This window comes from Elaeis guineensis, chromosome 11 (assembly GCF_000442705.2).
Source record: "Elaeis guineensis isolate ETL-2024a chromosome 11, EG11, whole genome shotgun sequence".
Classification (NCBI taxonomy): Eukaryota; Viridiplantae; Streptophyta; class Magnoliopsida; order Arecales; family Arecaceae; genus Elaeis; species Elaeis guineensis.
The window spans coordinates 107,987,006-108,010,624 of NC_026003.2; the positions used below are offsets into that span (position 1 = coordinate 107,987,006).

The 23,619-nt window shown below is 36.6% G+C and overlaps 1 protein-coding gene across 3 annotated transcripts; it reads left to right on the forward strand.

Moving 5' to 3' along the window:
* The first annotated feature begins 12,577 nt into the window (after nucleotides 1-12,577).
* Nucleotides 12,578-23,277, forward strand: LOC140852546 (probable cinnamyl alcohol dehydrogenase 1). 3 transcript variants are annotated; one of them, XM_073245908.1, is made up of 7 exons: nucleotides 12,578-12,710; nucleotides 13,974-14,073; nucleotides 15,032-15,145; nucleotides 19,208-19,438; nucleotides 21,700-21,985; nucleotides 22,605-22,755; nucleotides 22,883-23,277. In XM_073245908.1, exons 2-7 carry the CDS (start codon nucleotides 13,985-13,987, stop codon nucleotides 23,077-23,079), a joined length of 1,068 nt encoding a protein of 355 aa, XP_073102009.1. In that variant the 5' UTR covers nucleotides 12,578-12,710; nucleotides 13,974-13,984; the 3' UTR covers nucleotides 23,080-23,277. The 3 variants fall into 3 exon arrangements, with proteins under 3 accessions (XP_073102009.1, XP_073102011.1, XP_073102010.1); XM_073245909.1 differs by lacking the exon at nucleotides 12,578-12,710 and adding an exon at nucleotides 12,742-13,433; XM_073245910.1 differs by lacking the exon at nucleotides 15,032-15,145.
* Nucleotides 23,278-23,619: the final 342 nt, after the last annotated feature.

Below are 23,619 nucleotides of genomic sequence, written 5' to 3' on the forward strand. Positions count from 1 at the left end.
AGAGCTTTCTCTCTCTCTCATATATATATATATGCTTTTTGTTTGAGGACAATGTGTTATTTAATTTGGTTCCATATACCCTGGGTACTGTCATGAAAAAGGCTTTTGGCCAAGATTCATATTTTGCAGGATTGTAAATTTAAATTTCTATGATTTAAGGTTCTTCCGCTTCCCCTAGGTGAGGAGTGAAAAAAATGAAAAAATCCAAACAAAAACTGTTTTTGTTGCAAGTTGCACAAAGAAATTGTGAGCCAACAAAATACTGCTCCTATAAAATATGGTTTGCCATTAAATTCAATAAAGCTCTGGCACATGATGAGGCATAGAAGCTGAGACTACACTTTTTATCGTTAGGACTTTGTCATTACTATTAAACTCGCTCGCTAACACAATTGGGTGCTTAACGATAGCATGTTTAACTTAGAGTGCATGTGGTTAGTCATTGAAAAAGTATTTTTTTTACTTTTTAATTTTTAAAATACAAAATTAAAAAATAATATTTGGTAACATTATAAAAAATAAAAAATTGAAATTAAAAAATTAAAATAATTATTTTATATACAAAGTAAAAAATTTTTGTTTTTCAAAACTTGCTTTTCTGCTTTTTTTTGCTTCTCCACGTCTAAAACGCTAAACTAAAAAGTAAAGAGCCTAAATCCTTCTTCTTGTCGAGCTTTTCACCTCTTCGAACCCTTCTCTCTCATCATGCTCTTCATCTGCCATCCTCAAATATTACTTTTTATTTTATAACAATATAATTACCAAACATATTTTTTTATTTTTTTATTTTTTACTCAATAGTAAAAATAAAAAAAATAAAAAATATTTTTTAAAAATAAAAATCAAAAAATGTAACCAAATGCACCCTTTTTTTTTTTCATATGTTTCTAATAGTATCTATTAATCTGTGAAAGAACCCAAGTTGGATAACCTCGAACCAATGTCCGATATGTTACCTGCTGGAAATATATCAAAAAATATTTACTTAGATCCTAGAAAGAAAGAAAAAAATCAATAATTTTACTTGTGGCATATCACAATAATTACACCTGATCTACCTTTTTAACAATGTGCGACGCCTCCACTAATCACTCATTTAATTAGCAAACATCCATTTTTTTTTCACCACCAACGTGAGTTTTGATGATGACAAATACCAAAGCTAGTGCTCTTTGGCTGTACCAAAGCAGATATTTATTAGCAAACATCTGCTTTTTCTTTTTTTTTTCCAACCTGATATAGCCTTTGATTAGATCCTATTTTGAACCAATGGAGGCTAAGGCGGAAAACCCAACCACCCAAAGACCTCCACAGCTCTACGGCAGCCACCGCCAGCCTCTTGATACCCCCCTCCCCCCACCAAATCCATCTTTTTCTCTCTTTCTAGTTTTCCCTTCTCGAAGAAAGGCAAAGCTCCGAAGGCCCCGACAAGCCTCCAACAACCTCCCCTGTATTTCCTCTTCTACCATCCCCTGTCTCTCTCTCTTTTCCGCTCATTCTTTCTCTTCCCCTCCATTCTTGTTGGTGTTTTATTTCGAACACCATAACCGTCCTGATCGGTAACCGGCAAAATTCAGCACACTCTGAATCAGATAATTCAGGTTCCCAACCATGCAAACCAAATATGGAATCCAGCAATCTGATGTTACATTAGATACATCAATCTGAAAAGCATCTCTTTCTGTCTCGAGTTTTAATAATTCAATCATGAAAAACAAAGACAAGGTGACATCGACAATGGAGGAAAAAAGATTCTCTTGAGCATCATCTCTCACCCTATGCTGCACATCCATAATTTAAAGATAACAATAATTTTTAATCTGGGATAATGGAGAGCAGAGATAAATGCCGCAACAGCACTGACAACACTTCCACAAATTTTGGTAAAGCAGCATATCAAATGCACCCACTAAGCATATTTAATCTCGATATATATTCTGATGTATCTGAAAGAGACGTCAAAACTATGCATCAGATATTGCCGGATAATTTGTCTGGGTTCACCTCTAAGGATCTGTAATTGGCACAAGCAATTGGTCATCAAATAATGGAACAATACATGAACGTCGTTTATATGTAAAATCAGCTACATGCATATAAAATTGAAAAAGAAAAAGAAAGTTGAAGCAGCGTTTGCAACACTGTCCTTTTTCTTTTTACAAAAATTTAAAAACAAGAATTCTATTTATATTTTTCTATCAGATTTTTGATAATAGAAAATATGTTTGATTCATCTTTTTATTTCTCTTATCATGATTGCCACCGACATGGCCGGTGAAGGGAGAGAAAGAGGGGATGGGGTTGGTGATATGGTCAAGGACAAGAAAAAGGCTCGATGTCAAGTGGTGAAGCGGTGAAGCAATCGAGGGAGTGGTAGAGGAAAAAGAAGTGGGGATGGTTCCACACTTCCTTCTCATGTAAGTTCTATTGCAAGACCCGCATATATACATTTTTCAATGGTGCTGCACTAAAACAATTGAAAGTTATTATTTAAAATTAAAGAAAGTGAGAATCATGTGACATTTTAAGGCCTAATAAATGATCCATTGCTCAAAGACACACTAATAGATGATGATATAAATGTCCCTGAAATATAAGATCTATGATGGCTAGATTTTTAGGTTTCATTCTCTAGAGTTCTTTTACTCTATCAAATGTTTCCATTTCTTTTCAAAACTTGCAGAATTCAAGTCTAGTTTTCACAAATGCTTTTTGAAATTGAAGGAAACGAAAAAGATGGCAAAGAGCTGCAAAAATGAGCACATTAATTATCAATCAGAAATCTGGATCGATTTCAATCAAAAGTCATGTTTCCTGATTGTGCAGCCACAGCCAAAATTTTAAGCCACAATTAGGGCAATATAGCATTCAAAACTTCTCAAATAAATGCTTACATGGACACTGTTCCCTCTTTTCTTTCCTCTCTATATTTCATTCTCTTATTACCTCTATTAACTTCTTGCTACTCCATCACAATTTATCATTCTGTCTTGTTCCCTTCTTTTTCCCTATTGCTGACTCGCTATAACAAATCTATGCAGCAGACCTATTCCATCTGGCTGAACAAGAACTAAAGGCAAAACCCTGCTTATTGCCACATCCAGTCCCCTAAGATCCATCTAAGAAACTCATTGCCAACACCTAAGCTTGAACAGTAATTCTATTATCCTCGCCCCTCAGACCCCTAAAGAAACCATATCCTTCCCTCATCACAGACTTTAGCTTCTGTCCTCAACTTTAAATTTTTCAGACAGCAACCAATCACTTTCATTGATAAGCTTTATTAAAACTCTCCCCTTTATTATCCCCACAAGCAATCTCAGATGCTCAGAAATTACATCATCAGAGGTCCAAAAGAAATCTAGAAATCTATTTGGATAATTATCCAATTTGGGCAGCTTATGAAGCCTAACAACCACAAATAAACCTTAATTCAACACTATTTGCACTTCTTGACGAAGCATATGTCCATGAAATATGATGGACTGGTGCAGAAAGTTGACATGCAAAACAATTTAAAAAAATTCCATCAAGGATGCTTGATGGTATTTTCAATAATTAGACTGTGAACTAAATATCGCAAACTTACTACATTTCTTTCTAGACAGTAGTTATTTTGATAAATTTTTTAATAATAAAGACACTAAAAATCACAATGCAGAAATGCCCAAATATGGAAGAATCTGCTACATGATGACATTGTAGCCAAAATATTACACATTCTATGGAACAAAGGGCTAGGCTTAGACCTTTTATGATTTTCTCACACATTTAGGGTATCTTCAAGCAAAATGATAAAGCTAAAGGGATGGATAGTTTGAAATTTGGGGTCGGGAAAAAAGTTTTGGTGTAGATTGCCAAAAGCAGTATTTGTGAAATTTGATAAGAAGAAAGAATCAGAGGTATTTGAAGAAGATAAAGTGTAGTGAAGCTAAAGTTAAATCTTCTGGGTGGAAGTAAATTGATTACCGGACTTGTGGCAACCATTTCAATTAACTAAAAGAAAGGCTTCACCTACAAATCCAATAACTCTATTATCAATAAAGCAGTTAGAGACTGAAATATTACACTTTCCAGTCCACTTGTGTTTGTAATCCTAAAGGAACCCTATAAATACTCCTTTATAGCTAGGGTTCAATGGGTGTGGTTTTTTTTTTTTGTAAGGCAATCAAGAGGCAAATACTTTGTAGCAAGAGAGAGTGTCGTTCTTGGCTTTTGGGTGTAAAGGGATTTGAGGTTTTGGGTTTTGTGAGGTTTATGTTCTGTTGAGACTGAAATTAATTCAATCTCTTCTCCTTATTTATATTTTCTTTATTAACAGAGGATTTTTCCTTCTCCCCGCTCATAGACATAGGCCTTAGGCTGAACCACATAAATCTTGTGTGCAACTCTTTTTAAGTATTTTTTGTGTTTATTTAATTACCCCTTAGATCTGTTGATTTGTATAATTGCTATTATGTTTCCTGTGGATTTTTCTAACAAATTGGTATTAGAGCCTCTGGATTTTATTTAAACCCATGTTTTGTCCACATCTGTGCGCAATGACAATTACTAAGTTCAACATTGAGTAGTTTGATGGTAATATAAGCTTCAATCTGTGACGAATTCGGATGCTTGCTGTTCTGACTCACAACGATCTCAAAGTCGCAATTTATGGTAAGGATAAGCACCCCTCACCATGACTGAAGCAGAGTGGGAGATCCTTGATGATAAAGCTCTCACTACCATTCATCTATGCCTATCAGATTTAGTTCTAAGAGAAGTTATGATAGAAAAAATAACAGCAAGTTAATGACAAAAACTTAGGTCCCTATATATGACGAAGTTCTTGACAAATCGTCTATCGATGAAGGAACAGCTATACACGCTCTGTATGGCTGAAGGTACATCTATTCGAACTCACATTAGTGATTTTAATTCAATCTTTACGGATCTTGCATCTTTAAATATTAAAATAGACAAGGAAGACCAAGCTATATTATTACTATATTCTTTACCTACCTCATATAAATACTTTAGAGAGATAATTCTCTATGGAAAAGACACTATCTCCATTGAAGATGTTAGGTCGTCTTTACCTAGTAAAGAGAACATTGATAGTCATCTAAATACTAGTGTTTCTGGCTCTAACATGGGGGATGCCCTTGTTGGTAGAGATAAAGGAAAGAAAATAGATATTTATGGTGGTAAATAGAAGAATAGGTCTAAGTCAAAGCATAGGAACCTAGTCTATAATTACTGCCGCAAGAAAAGATAGTTCTAGTTGAGGTTAGTTAAGTGACAAGGAGCTATCCCAACACTTATCCTCCAACTCCTGAGTATGATTATGTAGTCTTCATCGGACGAAAGGAGTTAACTGATGCATGGGTTCGAGTTGCTTTTCCTGACGACCATCCCCGAAAGCCATGTGCAACGGCCTTGTTGTTTCGGCGCATGGGTTGCCATTTTACGAAGCATCTCATCAAGTTCGAAGCATGGTGGTTAAGATGAAGCAGGGTCGTATCTCCACTTCATTTTAGATCAACTGATCTTTGGTCAATTAGGGACAAGCCGACTAACCACAACTTTTTTCATCTGGGTCTACGCCGCAAACTGTAGCTTATACTCCAGTGGCCCTTCAGTCATAGCTAGCATGCTAATAGTTGCCGGACTCCATTGCTCCATTAAATGGGCATTAACTGAATAACGTCAGATTTCATCTGGATCTGCGATGTGAACTGTTGCTTATACTCCAGCGGTCCTTCGGCCATAGCTGGCACGCTAACAATCACCGGACTCTATGGCTCCATTAAATGGATATTAGTCGAATAACATCTCATCGGATACCAGCCGACGAGGATGTGGATTGGTGGGCTATCAAGCAACCAAGTTGCTGATGTCTGGAGGAGTTTTCTTAGTTGGAGGAACATCTCAAGTCATCTGCCCCTCGTAGTGTCGGTCTCGTCGAGATCATGGTGGACTTGTTTTGAAGGGGCTTCTTGATGAGGACTTCTTAGGAGTTCCTTCTCGACTTCGTCAGCCTTATCGCAGAAGGCTCTCCTCTCCCATCATGAAGGCTTCATTGGGGGTTTGGCCTTCGGAAGGTTAGCTTTAGGAGGTCAGTCCTCAGACGAGGTCGGCCTTCCATATGATGAAACTAGGGGTGATCGACCATTCGGGATACTTCGTTGTGGCCAATGCGAGGCTTCGTCACACTTTACTTTGTGAGCCTCAAGGAAGTGGGGCTCAGCGACATCTTTGCTCGATTGAGGACTGAAGGTTTCGTCATCACACCTCAGATCCAGTAGAGGCTATCTTTGGTTTCGTCGGTACTCCTATCATTGCATCTCAAATTTTGTCGAGGTGATCTAATGTCTCGTCAATAATTTTGACCACACTGCACCTCGAAACCCACCGAGGTGACTTGGGGCCTTGACGGAGATTTTTGTTGTAGGCCATTCCATCGCAAAGGAGTGTCGTTGTTTGCTGCACCTTAAATCTCGCGAGGCGGCATTGGTCCTTGACCAAGGGTTTTCATTGTCGCACCTCAGACCTGATCGAGGTGACCTTTAATTCGGCCAAGGGTTAAGCCTTCGAAAGTGAGAGCTATTTAACATAGAATTATAGGAAAAAAAATTATTTATAAGGAATTCCTTTTGATAATACATCCGTAGATTCTCGGTATTCCAGATCTGAGGAATCTCCATGCCATCCAATCTCTCAATCTTGTATGCTCCAGGTCGTAAAACCACTGAAACCTTCTAGGACCTTCCCCATTCAGGGATAACTTTCCTTGCTCGGTCAGTTTGGAGACTTGGGCTCTCCTAAAGACTAAATCTCCGACTTGGAAGATCTTAGACTTGACTTGAAAGTTGTAGTACCGAGCTATCCTTTGCTGATAGGAAGCCATCCTCAGTTGGGCTTATCTCCGGATCTCATCGAGCAAGTCCAGATCAGCCCATCGCTTGTCCGAATTGATCCGTTCGTCGTAGTGCTCCATCCGAGTCGAAGGCAGGTCAATTTCAATCGGGATCACAGCTTCCATCCCAAATGCCAGTTTGAAGGGGATCTCTCCAGTTGGGATCCGAGGAGTTGTTTGGTAAGACCATAGGATGCTGGGGAGTTCGTCAGTCCAACATCCTTTGGCTTAATCGATTCTTATCTTCAGGTCTTGTAAAATTATCCTGTTGGTCATCTCGGCTTCTCCATTAGATTGTGGATGCTCAATCAAGATAAATCTGTGGAAGATATGGTCTCCACTTCATTTCGGATCAACTGATCCTTAGTCAATCGGAGACAAGCCAGCTAAGCATAACTTTTTTTGCCTGGATCTACATCACGAACTGTAGCTTATACTCCGACGGCCCTTCGGCCATAGCTGGCACACTAACAGTTGTCAAACTCTATGGCTCCATTAAATAGATATTAGCCGAACAACGTCAGGTTTCACCTGGATCTGTGCCGCGAACTGTATCTTATACTCTAGCGGCCCTTCGGCCATAGCTAGCACCCTAACAATCACTGGACTCCACGACTCTGTTAAACGGATATTAGTCGAATAACGTTCCATCGAGTACCTACCGATGAGGATGTGGATTGGTCGATTGTCAAGCGACCAAGTTGCTGATGTCTGGAGGAGTTTTCTGAGTTGGAGGAACATCCCGAGTCGTCTGCCCCCCCATAGTATTGGTCTCTTTGACATCATGGTCAACTCATTTTGGAGGGGCTTCTTGATGAGGACTTCTTAGGAGTTCCTTCTCGAATTTTCTCCTCGGCTTCATCAGCCTTGTCGCAGATGGCTCTCCCCTCCCATCATGAAGGCTTCATTGGGGGTTCGGCCTTCAGAAGGTTAGCTTTGGGAGGTCAGTCCTCGGACGAGGTCGGCCTCCCATCTGATGAAACTAGGGGAGTCTCTGACTTGATCGGCCATCTGGAATACTTCGGTCTAGCTGATGTGGATGGCCAATCAAGTTTTTCACGAGAGGCTTTGCTGCACTTTACATCACGGGCCTCAGGGAAGTGGGGCTCAGTGACATCTTTGCTCCATCGAGGACTGAAGGATTTCTTCATCACACCTCGGATCTAGTGGAGGCTACCTTTGGTTTCGTTGGTACTCCTGTCGTTGCACCTCGGATTTTATCGAGGTGACCTAGTGTCTTATCAATGATTTTGACCGCATTGCACCTCAGAACCCACCAAGGTGACTTAGGGCCTTGATGGGAGAATTTGTTCTAGGCCATTCCGTCGCGAAGGAGCATCATCGTTTGCTACACCTCAAATCTCGTCGAGGTGGCTTTGGCCCTTGATTAAGGGTTTTCGTCGTTGCACCTTGAACCTGATCGAGGTAACCTTTAATTCAGTCAAGGGTTTGAGGACATCGACCTACTATATTCATACGGACACATATACCCATCGTGTAGGTGCTATCGATTTCTATTTCAGTAAGAAGTATTGTCCGCTCTGACCCATCGACCGCACGGCTTTGCCCCTTTAAGCCCCAGACTGAAGCCCAAAAGGCACCTCTTGAGAGAAGGGCAGTCTGTGAACCAATATGAGATAGTGAACCTCTGACTCATAGCCGATGTGGGACTAAAGTCCCTCACTCCACCTCAATGGTAGTCCCCTCATCCATGGTAGGCCCCTCAGTCAAAGGGGCACTGTATATTGGGGAAGACCTTCATGGACTACTAGTGTTTGAGAACATCGACCTATTGCACTCATTTCGGACGCATGCATTCACCGTGTAGGCGCTACGATTTTCATTTCAGCAAAAAGTATTGTCTGCTCTGGCTTGTGGGCCGCACGGCTTTGTCCCTTTGGGCCCAGACTTAAGTCCAAAAGATGCCTCTTGAGGGAAGGGCAGTCTGTGAACCAATATGAGACAGTGAACCTCTGACTCATAGCCGGTGTGGGACTAAAGTCCCTCACTCCACCTCAACAGTTGGCATTGCTAATCTAAAGATAGTGTGCATAAGATTGTCTTTTTAATCACAATCCAGGGATTCACCTTAGATTGTTAGGAATATATGATGAATTTTATTTCCCACAAGAACCAATTCAATCTAATTGAACTAACAATCAAATATTATTATAAAATTAATATTAAAATTAGTCTAAAAACTTACAGACTGAAGAAGTATAGTGCACTATCCTAAGGTGATTTTCGATCCTCGTGCAAGATCAGACTCGAGAACTCCACCCTAAGATACAATTGGTAACCTCCTCTATAGGCACGACTATGGAGAGAATGACAGAACTTCAACCCAGCAGATAAATATCAAAGAAATAGATTTAAAAAAAAACTTATAAGAGGATTGGAAGAAGATTTAGAATAGGGGAAGATCATTGATTAGAAGAGAGAATATTTTCTTGCATACTCAACCCCTCCACCATAGACCCAATTTATAGGCCTAAAGATTAACTGTTTGGACTTCTAATGCAGCATTAAAATACATCAAACATGTATTAACGAGTATAAAAGCATTAATTGGCCTAACGGACAAATATTAATCATTAAAATATGATATTTATTAAGAAAAATGATAATAATCATTTAAAAAGAAACAATAAAATGTAGAACTAAACAAAACAAAAAGTTTGGATTTTGGTTGGAATTGGTTAGAAGAAATTTTAAGTTTTCAATTTCCTTCAAAACTCCGACACCCAAACTATCTTAATTCCTCAAATCATTGCCCAACCTAATGATGGGATACCTGTTCTTGAGATAGAAAATCTAAGATCATTCTTGAATAGTAATCTTGGACTAAGATGGAGACAAAAATATCTCTCAATCTAAAAAAAATTGATATATCAATATATCATTAATATATATATATATATAATTATTAAATTTTGATATTATATATATATTTGATATTATATTATTTTGATATTGTATATTATATTTATGATAAATATTATATTAAAATATATTATTGATCACATTATTTTGATATTAGGATTCAATGATAATTTTTAATTAGAGTAGGAACATATTATTATACTTTGTAGTTATTTAATATGATTATTTAATATTTTATTTGTATTTACTTTATTTTTAATTAAAATAGATATTAATATTAATAAATAATATATTACAAGTATACATAAAAATATTAGTTCTATAATAACAAGTAATCTATTTTTATAAAATTAATAATTTATAGGACTAATAAATAATTTATATAAAGTATATTAATAAATATATTTGTATTTTATCATAATATATCTTATATGATTAATAGATATATTTTTTATAAAATATATCAGGTTAAGTTATGGTATTATATAGCCAGTAATTTTATATTTCTATGAAATACCAAATAAGTTACTTATGAATATTCAGGGATCTTTGATCATGGATCATAGCGTACCAAATATGGTGATCTTATATCACTAGAAATTAGATCATTTTAGAATTCAGATCACCATCCATCTTAGATCATCATGATGATTCTATTTGGATCATCAAATGTTATTAAAGAGAAGATACGTATTGGCCAGAAGCTAAATGTTGCAGTAAATTTTATTCTTGGAGATTTACTCCCCCCAAACCCCCCTCCTCCAAAAAAAAAAGAAAAAATCATTCTTAAAGGACTTATCTGGTGAAGGTGCTAACCAAGCAGAATAGCGTGGACCAAGTAAACAAATCAATATTTAAGTGTATTAAGATATGACAAGCTAGAAGCACTAACTTTTTCTATGAAACTTGATGTTATTAACTTCATTATCTCGTATGAGCTACTGCAAACTTCATTTACTAAATTTCGCCGGAGCAAACCGTGACCTTCGTTCGAACTTGGAACAATGTTTTTTCTTTAGACGTGTCGGATTTTAGTAGACCTAGTTTACAGATTGCATGGTGGACCTAACGAATAATTTTTCGTAATGACTCAATCTCGGCCTAAGCCTAAACGAAACTCTAGGGCCCTGAATTCGTCCCCAACCCCTCCAAAGCTTAGTTTTTGCTTATAAAAGGGGAAAAAATGTCAAAAAAATTGATAACCGCTTTGGCTGGATCGTGGAGCGTCAGTTTCCCACGTCAATGGAAAATGTGGCACTAATAAAATAATAAACACAGAAGCAAGCCGCAGACCGACACCCAAAACTTATTCTTTAAATTAGATTATCGTGAAGTCAAATGCTTTTGAGCGTGACGTCAGGGATGAGGTGTATGCATCCCAAAAGGATAAAGGATCGAAATATTTGGGTTGAACCGGCTCAAAATATTCAGATTTAAAATTTAATTCGAATTTAATTAAATTTTAATATTTTAAATTTAAATTTAATTTCATAAAAATTAAATAAAATTTAAAAATAATTTGATTTGAATTGATTTAAATATAAATTATTAAAAATATATATAAATTTGACTAGACTCGCGAGGCATCGAGTTGAGTATCCTATTATTCGAATTTAATTCAAAAAAATATTTAAATTATTCAAATTTGATCATAATTAAATCAAATTGACCTCAAATAATTTACGAGTTATTTGATTTATTTGCATCTCTAATAAATAAAGATCAGCTTGCTCATCATTTTGTATTTGTTTATTTGTTTGAACACGTGACAAAATAATAAACATAAAAAAATAAATCGTGGACCGGCACCCTAAATATATTATATTATTTTTTTTTTTTTCTGATCGGAAATATCTCATTCTTTGAACGAGATTTCTCGCGGAGTCAATTGTCTTTGGGCGTGACGTCAGGGAGGAGGTGTATCTCAACCATCAAGGAAAGGTGAGGTCTTAATTGTGATGCCTTCTTCGTTGAACATGTAAATAACTAAACCAATCTCTTAAACTAGATTTATCCGGGAAACAATTGTTTTGGGGGTGACGTCAGGGATGCGGTGTACCTGGAGGATTCAGAAATCGGAATACCGGGTTCTGTTCCTTACGCTTCGCTTGCTTTGCTCCGCCATGATTTGAGACCTATCAACTTCCTGATTCATAACCCAACACAAATGAATAAAATCCAATCTCTTAGCAAAATATCACTCTGGTAATTAATGAGATCATTTAAGTCCATATCTCAATAATCAAATATTCAATTTAAAAAAAAAAAGGATGAAATAAGTTGGATTATGTTGCTTGAGTAGGATCATATGAAAGGTATCAAGTTTGGACTTGTTTGAAGCATCACCAGAGAAACTTGATTGGATTGCTTAATCTTTCTATGAGAAATGCTCGGTAAAACGAAAAGAGAAACACATGCATAGAATTATATATCTGACGCATTGCTCTCTATTTATGCTTCTAAGAATTTAAATTGATAGTTTGTATCATGTTATATGTCTATCAATAGAGTAAGTTTCAACGAGAGAGTTAGATAATGGACGTGCAGCATTCTATACAATTTTCTGTGCTATAGTAGAAACTCCTAGTCTTTTTATTTAAGCCTGATAAAACTGGAAATCGAGCTGGGTTTTTTTTACCATAAGCCTAACTGGAAGAATATTATATATTATGGCTTGGCCTAAAAATTACGGGTTTGCTTTGGGCTAACCGAGCTCGAGTTAGTTGCTCCCCCTGCGGTCATGGTTTCCTTAGCCTTACGGTAGTGAACTACAATCGTTCATGCCCGTCTTCTATATATAGGTACAAAGATCATCCGGCTCTTGCAACGTTGCACGGTAATCCCGCTACTGAGTTCGAGGGGAGACGAAGCATCTCTTTCCGCAGCACAGCAACAGATCCAAATCGCTCGACCGTAATCCTCATCGAAGGTAACCGTATCTAACCTTCGATTTCTGTCTCTGCTCGTCTGAGGATCTTTCTTTTCCATATCCGATATTCTTTGATGGTTCATAATCCTTTCTGATGTTTTTTTTTTTTATAAAAAATCTGTCTTTTTGTGAATTCTTATTCTTGGTAGCTTTGGTTATATATTGTTATCGACACTGGACTAGTTCTTTCGTGATCATTAATGTTCTTGTCTTATTCTTCTCAGATGAGGAGGGGGTCAGATTTTTTGCGTATTTAACCCCACAAGTTGTTTTTTTTTTTTATTGTTTTTTTAACCTGTTTTTTTGTGAATTCTTATTCTTGGTAGCTTTGGTTATATATTGTTATCGACACTGGACTAGTTCTTTCGTGATCATTAATGTTCTTGTCTTACTCTTCTCAGATGGGGAGGGGGACAGATTTTTTGTGTATTTAACCCCACAAGTTGTCCAAGATAACCAAAAGATTAGGAAAACATTAAAATCACAGAACTAATGAAATGGGTAGACTTTTGGGGTTCTTCTTCTGTGGGATGGGAGACGTTTTGATCTTAGGAGGCAAAAAATATACGTTGTCTGTTTAAACAGAGGATTGACCAAGTTTCAGTTGTGCGCCAGTCGAGACTTCATTGCAACAGTAGCAAGAATCATAGTGCAACTGCGATTTCAATGTGAAAGACTGCCCAACGGAGAGATTTGAATTTGATTTTATTTTAGTGAAATCAGGTGGGGTCTCAGCTCCCATTTTCTTTAAAGAAATTACTGTTAAAGTATCCATCTAAACTTGCATGCTTTATTTGGGAGGATAATATTACAGAGGAGTTAAAGATTCCAACTATATGCTCAAGCATTTGTTTCTTTACTTGGTGTTTGTGTAGGTGCATGTGGGGGGTGGTGTGTGTGTGAGTGAGAGAGGGAGAGACAAGTGAAACTGTTTATCCCCAATCAATAAATATAGCTTTTTTTCCTGCCGAGAGCTTCCACTCATATAAGACGGAACTTTATAGCATAATTATAAGAATGAAATCAATTATGTGCTAGGCAATGGTTTCTACCTTTTCGGCTTGAGCTGTTGAGTAATGATTAAGATAAAGCATAATATTTTCTCAGTGGAAGGAAAAGCTCATGACTTTGTGTGCCTGCTACACAAATTTTAACTCATACATCGGATCGTGCTAATATTTCTTAAATAAAATCTGATAATAATATTACTTATGGTGCATATATTGGTATTTCTGGGTCACATTGATGTTTTACTAGTTGCAGATATCTTAGCAATGGACACCGAAATTGGCAGTGGAGATTGTTTAGCTTGGGCTGCAAGAGATGCTTCTGGAATTCTTTCACCTTACAGATTCAATCGCAGGTGCACCTGTTATAGCGCACAAGTTCTTTCTAATGTTATCCTAACGACAGAAAATATGGATATAAAATTCTTTTAATTTTACATTTTTTGCATGAGCTTGTATTGTTGATTTCAGATGGGCATTTAAAAGAAAATGGACATATAATTTTATGCACTATGAGGCCTAAATTGTTCCACCATGTAGGTTTTTTGGATATAGTTATTAATTAGACACATGCTGATTTTTACACACTGTGTTGTAGTTGCATGATTTTTTTTTGCTTCTTATTGTCATATATTTGTAATATACTTTCCAAATCTTAATAGCAGGAAATTGCCACCTAGGGTGGTGCATTCCCTTTGAAATTCTGGAAATCAATCCCTGGCACCTGCTTTCTGAATGGCTCCTTATTCAAAGCATTTTTAAAAGACCCGCTTCCCTGCAACCGCACCATCACCCAAACCTGCTCCCGCACTGATGCCTACTTAAGGTAACTAAGCTCCAAATAACACTACAGGTTCTTCTGAAAAGTTATATTAGTACACTTATAATTATATTAGTAGTATAATTGGTAGTATAGTTGTCATGTAGAATCGTAGCATATGTTCGTTATACTTGTTGATTTATCAATAACAACCAAGTTTGTTGAAGTCTATGCTTCAAGGTAATTGATATTTTAATTTTATTTGGAATTTTTAAACACTAATTTTGTGTTCAAAATGGATGATACTTCTTGAACCTACGATCGGGAACAAATGAATGATAGTATGTAAAGTTGTTTAAAATTCTGTTAATTTCATCATCTTATTCAGTCTTCTGAATGTGCACCATAACTGTTAATTTATAACAACTAGATGAATCTTGGTTTATTATTTTTATCCATACTCCTCCAAGATATGACTTAAGTTGATTGTTGTAAGATGTTTGTCTTAAATTTTTATCATGAAACATCATTAAATTCCTCTGAAAATCATGCAGAGTTGTCAGAAGCAATGATGTTCGTATAGAAATAACACATTGTGGAGTTTGTTACGGTGATGTCCATTGGACTCGAAATTTGCATGGTGACACAAAGTACCCATTGGTGCCCGGGTGTGTTTTTCTTCACTCAACTTCATGGCATAGTTTTCATTTTTCAAAAACTGTGCGAACAATGAATGAAGATATCTGCTCCAAATTTTACCATAATAATGTCATATATGAAATTGATGGCCCTGGCAAAAGAATATGGTTACAGAAGAAGAAAGACTGCTTGACAGATGTTTTAAGAGTACATATTTTTTTAATGGCATCAAGAATGCTTAGTCAATTCTATGATGAACTAGATTTTGACAATTAATATGTTAATACACTGGATGCTCCAATTTGAATTAGAAGAAAATTTTGGAGGAAAGAGTCTTGTTGCCTAAGAAGCGGTCAACAAGCTGATTGATAATCAACTAAAATATGTGAGACAAATTCATGGAATAGTGGACTGGTGTTCTAATCTTTAATTAACAGGACTGGAATATTTGTACTTTACTGAAAATGAAAATTTGTACCTTCCTATGAGGTGTCCCTCAGAAGAAGTTGGTTTGATAGATATTCTTTTCTCTATCAAGGTAAATTCGTGTGCTCACAATGACAAAATGACAGTAATTACATGAAGGCTTACATACTTTGTTTTGGATTGGTTGGGGCCCACCAAGTTTCCATTCATCTATTATAGCTCGAGCTTTGAAGTAACAACGAGAGATTTGGAAAAAAAAGGGTAAATATGGGGGAAAAAGAACAAGAAACCATACGGAGATTTGGAAAAAAAGGGTAAATATGGGGAGAAAAGAACAAGAAACCATAGGTTATATAATTTTATAACATATTGTGTTGTTTGTAATATTTGGATTTATGGTTTTGATGATGTCAGGCTGAAAACTAAAAGTATAAAGAATCATAAAAATTGTTAAAAATCAATGAAAATGTTAGAGCATTGTGTTGCATTCGATGGTTCGATAATAATTTAATCCTCATATCTCCTCACAGTGTAAATATCTATGAAAGTTAACGGTATGGATATAGAATGACATATGACTGTGAAAGTGGATTTAATGATCTCAACCTTGGGTGGCCCATGATTGATTTTCAATTGATTAAATCTTTTAACCAAGATAATATGTACACTGTTGTCCATCATCTGTGTTTTTGCATGTGTTTGTGTGTGTGTGTGTGTGTGTGAGAGAGAGAGAGAGAGAGAACACATAGTTATGGTACACACAGAAACACACATCAAACCTAAAATCAAACCAAGATGCAATATCTCACCCATATGGAGTTCGTATAATGCAGCAGCACATCCACCATAGTCTGAATCTATTTTGATTGAATTTCTGCCTAGCATCAAGAATTTGAGATATCTAAAATGCCTGATATGCAGAAAGAGACTATTTATGAAATTTGGGGCAGCTACAGATCCTTTGGACCAGAAAAGTAGAAATGATAAGGAAAGAAAGTAAGATCTTGGTAGGGAAGACAGAATCTCATAAGAAGAAGTATATACAATTCTAAGTTATAAAGCTTGGCCTAGGCTTGGCATTCCATACCAGGTCTAAATTGCTACGAGGTTGCAAGGTTTGGCTTGATCCAACTTAGAGCCTAATTCTTTGCAGCCTAGACCCTACCTGAATGAAGCCTCACCTCGCAGGCCTTATGCCAATGCAGGCCTACTAACACTCCTGGCTGATTATGTCAATCCATAAAATCTGATAAAAAAATATGAAAAGGTGTCGTGCCTAGAGCTTCAATGTTGGTGAGTAAAGTTTGATAAAACTTCCTCTTCTCTTGCCATAAATAATTTTGGAAAGCAAGTATAAAAAGGGAGTGTGAATGCGATCGGGAACATTAAGGTTGTTTGGAAACATCACAACATTTAGACTTAATAAGGCTGCAGTACATGTGATTGAAGTGCCCTCAATGGTTTTTATGTTGATACAGTTTGAAGCGACCAGCCGGGTTGAGATGGGAAGTATCATTCAGGAGTTGTTTGTCACTGTAATTTAGGTACCTGAAATGCTTAGAAATAAATCAGATAAGTTGTATAGACAACATCTGAACAAGTAGTTCATGAACAATTGCTTTCAACTATGAATTGGATTCTCAAGCATGCCCCCTCCTCATGCACCCCTCACCCCCCCCCCACCACCACCACAACAAACTTGCCAAAAGGGAAAAAAAGTCTTATATTTCTGATTAGCTTAAGACTTGGTGGATTGAATGGGGTCATTTTCTTATGGAGATGAAATGGAGTATCAGGTAACTTGGAATATCCTTATTTGAGGGTAACCCTCAGGATTATGGGCAATCTTCCACTTAATTCGAAGGCCTTGATCGTGGAAGACATGGTTAATATTGAGTTATAGAGGTTGTTGATTATGGTAATTTTATCAGCAGCTTGCTTACTGCTAAATTTCAAATACAAGACAGTAGTGACTTGTACAATTCTAATATAGATACTAGCGTACAGCTGTTCCTCAAAATTCTTGATGGAAATATTAAGGGGGTTGTTGACTCTACCGAATTAAAAAAAAATAAAAATAAAAATAAGAACATTGCTATGCCAATGCACAATTACTGTGATGCATCCTGCATCATGGGTTTAAAACTGTAGTTGGCTTGCTATACAAGCTTCTGTTGTTGCACAAAATGAGACATTGAAAATATGTTTTGTTGCCAATATTTCTACACAGATTGGCACTCGTATTGGACTATGGAGACATGGTTAAATATTTAGACTTTAAAGAATAAATATGCTTGCAAAAAATAAAACTACATCAGCATTTTAGATGGAAATTTAATATAGCTCAGCAATTTGGTAGAGAGTTGACACAAGTTAAATGATATGGCAGGTCTCAGTTTGCTAAGGTCCACTAGCATGCAATAATATACTTTAAATTCTAGTTTGAAAGATGTGATGGAAAATCAGTGAACATTGAGCTTTTAATTCCTAGATTCATAGGGCTAGCATGGAGAGCTACATCAAGTTGAGATCAGCATACTTTAGAGATTATGTCACCATGGTATCTCTTGGCTTCCATCTAGCCATGAGTTCTGACCCTTCCAAGGAAAAATTTTGAGCTCAATTTCTTGATAGAAAAAAAATTGAAAAATTAGGAACTTTAGAAGCATATTTAAATGTTGGCTAAGGTTCTAGGGTAGGAGATGTTGAGCACAAATGTATGTTTATCATATACAATAAAGAGAAAGAAGCAAGATCTGCTAGACCAGTACCAAGCCTTGTGCTAGCTAGCGACCAATTTGGTATGGCATTGTACATACCGTACCATGTCGGGGAATACTGAATGATGGGAGGGAGGAGGAGAGGGAGAAGAAGAGGGAGGAAGAGAGAGAGGGAGGGAGGGAGAGCAAGGGGGAAAGGTGAGGGAGGAGAGATGAGCGACTAAGCGAGCAAGACGAGTGACTGATGCATGTGGTGGAGCTTCAAAGCTCCAATCATGGTGGGGGAGGGGGGGAGGGAGAGAGAATGGATGGTCAAGGCTGCATCGGGGAGGGCTTGTGGGGTTTAAGGGACTGAACCATCCCAAACACCTGAATTGTCCTCTTTCTTAGCTGGTTCGGTTCGGCACGGCCCGAATTGGCTAGTTCGGCGTACCCTGGAAAGAAGCATTCTATTGCATATAAATAAAAAGTTCTCAATGCGAAAAGCTAGCACAAAATACAAAATGTTGCACTCAACATAAAATGGATACACTATTTTTTTAGGAAACAGAAGCACTTGAGCAAAATGTCATCTAGTCCATCACTTGAGCTTTGTAAACCAATCTTGATTCATTGAATTGAAGAAGTGAAGGTATATGTGATGTCTGAGATAATGGTGGTATATGAATTGCAGCATACTTTTTCCTATTTTATTTTGTAGAATACATTATTAACTTTAAGGCTGTGTTGGTGATTAGCATAGTCTTCATTAGAGAGAAATGATCAAAAGTGCACTATATTTTAGAAAATGACTTTTGTGATTCCAAAAAAAAATGATGAAATGCTAAGCAGCAGTTTCAATAACTTAAGCAATACGCATTGCTTGTTATATTTCTTGCTGATACTATCAGACAGCTTTTCCAAGATGTGTATTTGTGGTGTGATATTTGGCCATCTATATTGCAGGCATGAGATTGTAGGAGTTGTCACAGAGGTTGGTTCCAATGTTAAAGGTTTCAAAGTTGGTGATCATGCTGGTGTTGGCACTTATGTTAATTCATGTGGAGAGTGCGAGTACTGTAATGATTTTCTGGAAGTTCATTGTTCGAAAGGATCAATTTTCACTTTCAATGGTCTTGATTCAGATGGCACAATCACAAAAGGAGGATATTCCAGCTACATCATAGTCAAGGAGAGGCAAGTTACTTTTCATGAGCAGAAATTTCTTCTATTATTTAGACTTGATTTAATCATACCATAATAGAAAAGCATAGCATATAATGATAATTATTTTTTTATATGACTGCAACTTAAAGTCTTCTTTCTGGACAATCTAATGATACTGATTTATTTTTGTTGGAACACATGTTTTTGAGCTTTGTTGACAACTGAAATTTTAAAAATGTTAGATGTGATTGTTATGTAATTGTTTCATGGTCCTCATGTTCAACATGTTCTATTTAATGGAAAGTATGTTAATGAAATCAAGATGTTCTATTTCATGGAACGTATGTAAATGAAATCGTGTGGAGGATTACTGACAAAGTTTGGAGGATACTTGTTCCGTAGAATTTGAATGTAGATGCAGTATAGATGGTGGTGAGATGAGCACATTGAGATGGCACATTCTGACTAAGTCTGTCCTGTCATTTTAGATAGGTCATGCAAGAAAACAGAGTGAAGTCAAGGATTTACTAAATGAAGTTTTGCTAGCTAGATCAATCATTCAGTCCAACTGTTTTTCTCAAATGTTGTGTGGTCATTGCATGTTATTGAGAGATCAGAGAAAACTTATGGGACAGTAATATAAACAACAACCAGAAAATGTCAGGTAGTTGAAATTGCTGGGTAATAAGACTAGTGGTACTTGCTGTATATGGGATGAGCTTTGCAGATACAGGAGCATTAATTTGGATATGATCAAAGCCTTAGGAATTTAATGAGAAAGGAGGTCATTTGAGGAATTCTAGACATTACATAAATTACAGGTGAGGTTATATGTTATAGACATCTGCTGCTGCTTTGTCTACTAAAAGAGATCAATCAAATCCTGGTTAGCATTCCAGGTGACAGAGAGAGAAGCATATCCTACAATGCAATACACATGGTGGAAGCGTTTATATTTGCACTTCGGGGTTTTTAGAAATTGGCCATCAAAAACTAAGGCATGGAATGTTACCAAACTGTTGATTGTGGATAATGGCACCATGGTAGCATGCTGGATATTCACATATGCTAACTTACACAAAATATCTTGGAGATTGACAAGAACACCACCAGTGCTGGTCCCAAGACCAAAAGAGGTGGAGGATAGACATTAGATTGATAGATACTTGAAGTAAGAAGCTCAAATTATGAAGTGAAACCTAAATTTGATATTCATAAGTGTTAGAATGTCTTTATAACTGATGCTGGATTTGCTTGGGTATAATTATAAATGCATGAATTAGTTTCAAACACATATCCAAGGGTTTGACTCAAGAAGTAAATTTAAAAAAAAAAAAAATGAAGATATGCAGGGAAACAAAGAAATGGAAGTAAGTTTAAATAAATATTAATTGTTAAAGTATTCTAATATACATGTATTATTTATCCAAAAACTTCCCAATTAATATAAGAATGTAAGAAACCTGAATTGTTGGAGAGCTCAGGATGTCAGCAGGGACTTTCCCTTCCAATCCAAAACCAGCAAGAATAAAACCATGTGCAAAGTTATTTCCGTGCTACGTTGTTGGCCAATTTCTAGAACAAACAAGCACCAACTTCTAACTAGACCAGCTCGTCAAACAGGCTGGGCTGGGTTCAGGCCCCAGATATGACCAAACCTAGCAGGCCCGAGCCCAGCCCAGCCTGGTAGCTACAGGCTTCGGTGGCTCGGGCTTTCCAGACCAAGTGATAGTTTTGCAAAGGATTTGGATGAGCTTATAGGCAATACTTGAAGAAAATCCAAGCAGTTGGAATGAAATTCAATGGTTTTGGTTGTAGTTGTAATTAATCTTTTAGATTGACCAGTATATCTCTTTCTATTTCTCTTCATCATGTGCCTTATGATCCTATGAATCTTACTAAAAGGATTTTTACCTTTTTGGGTATGAAAATCTTTGGGCTTTTGAACTTGGCCAGAAATAGATAATCGGTTAAATTTGGATAAGCTTAGTAAGTATGCGGTATAAGTGGTGTGGTGTTACCTATAGACCATTTTATCAGCCTCAAAATTTTGTCTTTGACAATCTAAAGTATGCAACCTTATGGTAATGCATAAGGACAAAGTCCTCATCATGATACATTCTGACATGTCTGTATTTTATCTGTTAAATGTGATTGTTATATTCATTTGACTAGGAAGTGATCTGCCTTTGTAATTCTGACTTCTAGGTTAAATGAGTCCATGGCAAATATTTAGATGTACGTTAACCAGATGTCTAATGTTTTCTATGTTATTGGTTGTGAGTGCGCAGATACTGCTACATGATACCTGATGGCTACCCATTAGCTATGGCAGCACCTTTGCTATGTGCTGGAATCACAGTGTACACCCCCATGATGCGCCATAAGATGAACCAACCTGGCAAATCTCTTGGAGTCATTGGGTTAGGTGGCCTCGGTCACATGGCAGTGAAGTTTGGAAAAGCTTTTGGTTTGAAAGTAACAGTGTTCAGTACAAGTAAGTCCAAGAAAGAGGAAGCACTAAAACTTCTTGGAGCAGACAAATTTGTGATCTCATCAGACCAGCAGCAGATGGAGGTAAATACAAATCACTGTTTCTTTAACGTGCCTTCTATGTTTCAAGCTTCTTTTTCAAGTTTACGGAGGGCTAAATATGAAGTGCCTAATTCTCTATGAATAAATGGTGACATAACTTAAATTTCTTTTATATGGTCTCCAAAACTTTGCTCAATAATTAAAGCTATTAAAGCTATCATAGTTTCCTGTTTTTTCCTTTAATAGTTCTGTATTTAGCACCGTAGCGCAACTACTCCAAGTTCAGTGAGTTAACAAAGGTGAACTTGTGATCTCAATTTTGAATTATGTTTCATATATAAATGTTTGAAACTAAGATCCTTCTTTCTAAATCATTAACCCCTTTTCTTAATATTTTCATTTTAAGGAAAACCATCTTTTTATTTTGTAAAAGAAATATACAAAATTCCATCATTTGGCTGTTATACATTGCGATGGACAGACGAATTCTATCTTGGCATAACTTGAATCATTTTATGATTTTTTTTCTTGAAAATAATGGATATTTTTATCATGAGAAAGGTAATCAAGTACCGTAGAAATTGCTACTACAACTTCACTGCTGAAAAGTTTTGGAAATGGCTTTGTTTGCTGCTGGCTTCTAATGTAGTCTTTGTTGCAGTCTATGACAAAATCCCTGGATTTCATCGTTGACACTGCTTCCGGTGATCACCCCTTTGATCCTTACATGTCACTTCTGAAGATTGGTGGAGTTTTGGTCCTAGTGGGCTTTCCTAGTGAAGTCCGTCTGAATCCCGGAAGTCTTAACCTTGGTATTCTTCTTGTTCTTTAAAGTAATTTTGTTCATTCTGATAGTCTATTTTTTTTTTCCCTCAAAGCAGGATGACTAATATTGGCTCAAAGTTCTTATCATATTTGACTAAAAATTACTTTTGTTAGGTTCAAGAAGTATTTCTGGCAGTTTGCCTGGTGGTACCAAAGAGACACAGGCAATGCTGGAGTTCTGTGCAGCAAACAAAGTATATCCAGAAATTGAACTCATCAATATTCAGTACGTAAATGAGGCACTCGAGAGGCTTGTAAAAAGAGATGTGAAGTTTCGTTTTGTGATCGACATTAAGAACTCTCTCAAGTGATTTCATATAAGAGAGCTGCTGTGTGGAGCTTCCCCAGAGCCTATAAAAGCCACGGTTTATTTGTATTCAGAACTATGGACTCTTAATAATGATATTTTTGTAACTCCTTATGGATGAACGTATTTAATTTTGAGCTTTTGTTGTCAGCTTTCTCTCACATATATAAATATAGATATGTTTTATGTTTTTTTTGCTTCAGGATAATGTGCTGTTTAATTTGTTTTTTTTTATACTCTGGGTATTGTTATGAAAAAGGCTTTTGGCCAAAATTCATATTTTGCAGGATTGTAAATTTAAAATTGTATAGTTTAAGGTTCTTTTGTTTCCCCTAGGTGAGGGTAAAAAACAAATAAAAAAACATACAAAAACTCTACTTAGCTTTGTGCCAGATGCATACTCACAGATTGCACCGAGTAATTTTGAGCTAACAATGTATTGCCCCTTTAAATTGTGCTCTGCCATTAAATTTAATAAAGCTCTGGCACATGATGAGGCATGGAAGCTTAGACTATACTTTTTGTCGTTAGGACTCCGTCATTA

Coding starts and splice junctions, on each gene's coding strand:
- LOC140852546 (XM_073245908.1), top strand. CDS start 13,985: ATGGACACCGAAATTGGCAGTGGAGATTGTTTAGCTTGGGCTGCAAGA. Junction 14,074..15,031: donor CCTTACAGATTCAATCGCAG/GTGCACCTGTTA, acceptor AAAATCATGCAG/AGTTGTCAGAAGCAATGATG. Junction 22,756..22,882: donor TCCCGGAAGTCTTAACCTTG/GTATTCTTCTTG, acceptor TACTTTTGTTAG/GTTCAAGAAGTATTTCTGGC.